Source organism: Annulohypoxylon truncatum (assembly GCF_022578515.1).
Source record: "Annulohypoxylon truncatum strain CBS 140777 unplaced genomic scaffold F4807scaffold_57, whole genome shotgun sequence".
NCBI classification, from domain to species: domain Eukaryota; kingdom Fungi; phylum Ascomycota; class Sordariomycetes; order Xylariales; family Hypoxylaceae; genus Annulohypoxylon; species Annulohypoxylon truncatum.
Window position 1 is genome coordinate 197,171 of NW_025953843.1, and position 6,740 is coordinate 203,910.

At 46.8% G+C, this 6,740-nt stretch overlaps 1 protein-coding gene across 1 annotated transcript; it reads right to left on the reverse strand.

Moving 5' to 3' along the window:
- Positions 1-2,929: 2,929 nt before the first annotated feature.
- On the reverse strand, positions 2,930-6,554 carry F4807DRAFT_465704 (uncharacterized protein; the record flags this gene model as incomplete). The annotated part of the gene is made up of 3 exons (XM_048002308.1): positions 2,930-3,184; positions 4,491-4,609; positions 6,407-6,554. 3 exons carry the CDS (start codon positions 6,552-6,554, stop codon positions 2,930-2,932), a joined length of 522 nt encoding a protein of 173 aa, XP_047848989.1.
- Positions 6,555-6,740: the final 186 nt, after the last annotated feature.

Sequence of the window (6,740 nt, forward strand, 5' to 3'; positions counted from 1 at the left end):
GGAATTGATTCAATGTTCAATGCTGAGTTCGATGGCTAGAATAGAACTTTTCCATCCGTGTAGACAAACCTACCGGCGTCTACGTTGAGACAGATCTCTGCACGAGGCGTAAGACAAGGTGATTCTTGTTTATTCATATTCTAACGCCATTCGATGCATCATACATTCAAGAATTTTTTCGCACTCTGTCCAATCCACAACGTATACTTTTCTCAACTTAATGAACAGGACTTGCTTTGAATCGGTACGGGTATTGTGTTAGTCAATGGCAGACGAGAAAGAGTACCTACTGATGCGGAGTATTCCATCTACGCCAATGCATATACCAGATGTCTTGAAGACTGGTTTATGTCGTCGCCTCTTCTTTTACCCATTTAACCTTCAGGCCCGCCTTCGAGGTCATCATGCTGGAGCTTCATGGGTCTCGGATCCAAGGGTTCTATAGCAGCACGGTATGATGCGCATAACAACTCCGTCGCGCACGTAAGCTCTTCGGTTGAGGAAAGATATGGCCTCAAGATCTTAGGTTCAATATCCATTACCGGAGTACTGTTTCTTTTAAGATCCTTCAATGCATCGGCAATACCGTCGTGTCCATCTATGCTGCTGATAGGGCCTGCGACGGTAAGGAACCACGAACTCCACGGAAGGTTGGTCGGAGTCGTCGCTGTTGAATTGGCGAAACTATTACGACTCGCCGGTATGAGGGGTTTGAAGCTTTGAAGCGTGAAGGCTGAAGATTCGGTGCTCGCTCTTAACCGGTTTCCGCTTCTCGCGCATCGCGGCAGAAGCTACTTTTCTCTGCATTTATCGTCGTGCGGCGGCATCATACCGCTGGGCCAGACGCGACTAGCCGCTATCGCGTCGGCTCTGAGGTTCACGGCGAGGCTCACGACATGGTTTAGCACGGGGGAATTCATATGTTGCCGGTGCGCTGGACGTTCTGCTTGTGGAGTGGTCATGCGAGACATAAGTTTCTTAATATAATTAATCTTCTACATGCAAGAACACAGTTTTCAGCGTGTCGTTTCACTCTCGGAATTCCGGGTTCTCCGTTGATGGGCCAAGCGTCTCCGGGAGTCAAGAGCAATGGCTAGCTCAAGTCCGTCTGCAACTATATTCAACCATATCGTCAATTGTAGCTTTCACTATTAAGAGCGAAACCAGGTATGTGACCGATGCGAAGGCTGCGATAACACGTGCCATGCTGGAGTCGAACTTGACAGATTCGACATGGTAGGAAGGTGGTAAGACTTGATCTACTCCACGTCGGCGAACGTGTTCAGACGAGAAGTCTCTTTGCCGTGGTTTGGTCCAGAGTAAACATATAAAATATTACACAAACGTACCGTTGTGGGGAGAAGGTTCCGTTGACCACAGTTGACGAGCCATCCGATTCAGGGAAAATATATCTATCAGGTTGTCTACCCCGGCTGTAAACCGTCACCGACGTAGGTTTCTTGTCTCGTCTCGTCACCAGAATAAGGTCACAGCATGCAGAGCACGAATGGACCGCGGATATGTCTACCAAAGTCTCGCACGGTGAAGCGCCGCTGCAAAGTAGTCTCCCCGATGTATTGGAGTAGCTAGCCCCGGTGTTGGTCAAGTGTTAATTGCTGCTGTACGGTGCAGAAAGTCATATGCATTTTAAAAACGACCAGCGGCGAATATCGGCATCTGGTTATGCCAATCTATCTTGCACGTTGTTGCTTTTCAGGTGAGCTTAGATACCCGGTAGGCAAGAAGACACTGTCATTGCCACTTCGCACTTTTATAGGCTTCACATTCTCTAGTGATTTGCTCTCCGCGGGAGGCGCCGCAGGGATTGAGGCCTTTTCAATTTTTGAAGAGCTGCAACATGAGTGTCAACTATGTGCATAGACTTAGTCATAGAAAAACACGTTCGCAGCCATTTGAAATATTACACGAGTCGTCAGAAGGATACTGGTCTTTGAAGTAATAATGGGGAATACCGGTAACCTCTTCCCCGCCAACCGCTTCGCTTCAGGGGCTGAGGGAGGAACCAGAAGGGTATAGTTATCCGAACGTGCATAAAGGATATACGTTACCACTTCTGGGCACTTAAGAGATTGTTCTGGCATGTCGAGATATTCTCGCGATATCTGGGTCTATGCACCGCTTCAGTTCTTGCGGGATTATTTCTGACGTGGGATCTTCATCGGGCTAAATTCGATTGAACCGAGTTCATATCGATGTATCTTATTTGCTTATACAGGATTTGAATTACGTGTCGGGGAATTATTCGTGGCCAATAACCAGTCTACGAACAGAAACATTGGCGACGCTTCGAGACCAAAGACGAACAGAGAGCAAACGGAGTCAGCTTGGTCTTGAGTTATAGGCTAAAATATCATTCATGTCAAATTCGAATAATCATTAGATATTACAGCAATCATTGGATAAAAATCGTTACTCGCTTTTACAGTTCGTAGCTACTGGGCTAGAAAGGCAGGAGGCACTGTGTCGTCCCGCGGGAACGAGGCACAACTCGATTTTGTGTCGAGATCAAGCCGGACACCACGGCGCTAGCTACAGAGGCAATGAGAGTGGATGATTCCAGGCGACTCGGTTCTTCTAGAGAGACATCAAGCTTAAACTGATCTAGGGACAGGCCGTGCTTAAAAATGTCAGGCGATCATCGCGTGAAATGTACATGACGGCAGGATCTTATGCAAAGAGCTATGGTTGGAGCCCCGCGGCCAACTAATGGTGGACTAGAAGCTCGTCAAGCGATGTGAAGGTAGGAAAATGATATCTCTTCAATGATGCGTCGAGCAAACATGTGCATAGACTGTCAACCGATGACTGCATTGCAGTGTAGTTTTATGTTAAGTTTACCATGATGGTGCGGCGACTAGCGAAACTGGATCACATCTATCGCTGGTAAATTCACGATCAGAACCACTTGCTAACCAACGATAGCTATTGGGTTGTTCCAGGTATCGGTATCGAAGACTTGGAGGAAATAATTCTTCTTCTCGGAGCGTCCCGGGTTTCCGGTTCCGCTCGCCCCGGCAACCGGGATTCGCACCACCGCTTTAACTTGGTCGATCAGCTCGAGGTCGGAGCCGCTACTAGTCCCGGTTCGGTCGGTGCAGTTTAGCAAGATCTCGCCGCTTATGGTTTTAACGGCTTGGACTAGCTTTACTTTTGAATACGGCGGCTAATCGAGCTTATGGCGTTTGATGCACGCGCTGTTATGGACATTAATACCGAAACTGATGGCGTCGAGAGAAGAAGGCAATACAAGAGCAGAATCGGTGCAAGTACAAGTGAAGGGGTAGACTTTGGAGGATATCGATGAAAGGTCGATGGCTTATTCGACGTGCTTTGATAGGGGTTGACTTTGATATTCGAGAGGATGAGATTCATGTTCTGGATTGGTTTGAATAGGATCATACAGTAACATTTTTGGGAGCACGCAACGCAGCTGGAGTAACGTCAAAGGTTGTTAATAAAGTAGAGACATATTTGTAGGGAAATCTACTATTATATACATCGCGGAGGGTTCACGAGGTGAAGACATGTTGATAATATGGTGCGTCATGCTGTGAACGTCGCAAGAGCTTGTTAAGTCGGTTGGGCACAGTAAAGGTCATGGAGTCTTAACTTATGTTGGTCTTTAACAACGTGCGGCTCACATGCTGGTACTGGCAGCAATTAAAGCAGGTTACGTGGCAAGGTCAATATCGCTCGGGTCGGGACGTCGGAGAGCTTCAAGTTTGAGAGCCGACTTTGAGACATGGCGGTTCTGGACGGGCCAAGTGGTATTCAGGAGATGAACGGCGAGTTGGTCTGGATTGGCTTGGTGCTGAAGAGTATAGGACCACAGGAACGTTTTCAGGGGCAAGATACGCAGTTGGAGTAACGTCAAAGGTTGTTAGTAAATACATATCTACAGGGAAATTTACGATGATACAAGTCGGAGAAGGTTTGCATATCGAAATATAGCAACGAGGGTGGTGCGTAATGCTGTAAATGTTGTAGGAACTTCTTAAGTAGCTCGGCTAGGTAAAGATCATGAAGTCTTGACTTATGTTGGTCTGTAATGACGTGCGGCTCGTACGCGGGTGCTGGTCGCAAATAAGGTCGGTTTCGCTGTAGTCGGGGCGTTGGAAAGCTTCAAGTTCCAGAGTCGACTATGAGATATCGCGGTTCTGGACGGAGCGTGATATTTAGGAGATGAATCGTGAGAGTTGTTCTAGATTGGCAATGTGCTGATGAGTATAAAACCACACGGGAACATTTTCAGGAGCACGTAACGCAGCTGGAACAACGTTAAGGGTTGTTAATACATGTCTGTAGGGAATATTAAGATTATATAGGTCGTCGAGAGTTCGCAGAGTGAGAATATGTTGATTAAGTGGTGTATGATGTTGTAGGCGTCATAAGAAATCGTTAAGGAGGTTGGGTTAGGCCGATAAAGATTAAATTTAATTAATATTGGTCTTTGACGACGTGTGGCTCACCACGCTTGTGCTGGTTGCCGGAACATCGTCGAGACCGGGAGGGGTGTCATCGCCGGCGACGGAACCAGTGGTAAGGTCAATTTCGCTGGGGCCGATGCGCGGGAAAGCTTGAGAGCCGACTACGAGACATCGCGGTTCCGGACGGGGCAAATAGTTTTCAGGAGATGAATCGCGAGTAGTTCTAGATTGGCTTAGTTCTGAAAAATATAGAACCACACAGGAACATTTTCGGGAGCATGTAACGCGTTGGAGAAACGTTAAGGGTTGTTGATATATATTTGTAGGGAAACTTATATATATGTCGCGGAGGATTCGCAAAGTGAGAAGATATTAATTAAATAATCTATGATGTCGTTAACATCGCAAGAAGTTGTTAAGTAGCTCAGGCTTAATAGTAAAGATCGTGAAGTCTTGACTTATGTTGGTCTATAACAATGTATGGTTTACTGCGCTTATGTTGGCAGTAATTAAAGCGGGAAGCTCAATTTCGCTGGCCGGGGCGTCGGAGAGCTTGGAGTTCGAGACCGGACTACCAGTTTATAAGTCGCGGACGGTTTGTAAAGGAAAGACATGTTGATCAAGTGGTGTATGATGTCTTCAACGTGATAGGAGATTGTAAAGTAGCTTAGGCTTGGTAAAGATCGTGAAATTTTAACTTATGTTAGGTTGTAACGATGTACGGTTTACGACGCTTGTGTTCGAAGCAACTAAAGTAGACTAGGTGGTGAGTCAACTTTGCTGGGGCTCGGGAATTGGAGAGCTTCGAGTTCGAGAATGGCTTACAAGACAATAAGTCGCGGAGGGTTCGCAAAGTGATAACATGTTGATGAAATGGTTCATGATGCCGCAAGCACCGCAAGAGTTTGGTAAGTAAGTGGTTTGATAAAGATCATGAAGCTTTATGTGGGTTTTTAACGATGTACGGTTTACCGCGCTTGTGTTGGAAGCAATTTAAGTGGGTAAAACTGTGAGTCAACTTCGTTTGGGCCGGGATATCGGGGAGCTTCGAATTCGAGAGTTAACTACGAGACAATAAGTTCGCGTTCCGGACGAGGTGGGGAGTACGCAGGAGACGGGAAGCAAGAGCTGTTGTAGATGTCTGGGGTGTGATATATTTGGGGTTTTATATCCGCGAAGCACCAGTGACTATATCTGACTGGGAGAGTTAGTTGAAGTCAATAAATATTGGATGAGTAGTTGTATAGTTGGACAATGTCTCGCGGATGTTATGGAAGACATGAGTCGTATAGAATTTGGGGAGGATGGAATAGGGGGCGATAGATTGGGTCGTGGTATTTGCACGGTTATCACGGAGAAATAAATAGGAGTAAGTACGACTGTTCACGAGCGTTTCAGGATTCGTACTTAGGTCATGTCGAGGAGGCTATTTGAAAGTAGGGAAGCGGAGAAGTGTCAGTTCGGCAGGTGGTTGCTCGCTTCGTTTACCGGTGTTGAGAATTTGGTTCAGCTGAAGATGTGCGCGTCACAGGGGTCATTGGACAGAGAGGCAACAATAGCGGTAATTGTCTTAACGATGATATCATAAAGTTCAGGCGTTCTTCAGGTGTTGTTGAATGTTTATCGTTGTAACATCAGGCACAACGTCGTGTAGGTTAACGATTAGCTAGACATGGGACAACATGTCGTCGTTCATAACTAATGTAACTGTGTGATGGTGGTGCTGTGGCTGTAGCTATGAATTAGAGGATGCGTGGGAAATGTGACGCAGGTGGAAGGAAGGTCTGGTGACTTTTTTGAGTGGGTGTATGACTTGAACGTTGCATTTTCACAGCAGATCGTTTTAATTGCGGTCACGATTCATCAATGTCATGTTCCAGTGCGAAGATGTATCTGACAGCGCTGCTAGAGCTTGAATCGAACGTGCTGAGTCGCGGAAGTCTCAATCAAAGACATACCGGCGATTGTGGCTATCGTCATGCATGTTGTCGCTGTCAACATAAGTTCACATATCTCATGGTCGAATGTCACGCCGCGGAAACGGTAGAGTCCAGGTCGATTAAGCACGACATCGGTGCCGGACAAAATGAGAACATCGCTGAGCATGTTGTCGCCGCCGGTCGGGTCGTTGGAAGTGTGTGGGATAGTGTGGTAGAGAATGACACGGAACGCGACCAAATAGTCTGTGCTGATCAACCGGGTTAGGGTTAGGGTTAGGGTTAGGGTTAGGGTTAGGGTTAGGGTTAGGGTTAGGGTTAGGGTTAGGGTTAGGGTTAGGGTTAGGGTTAGGGT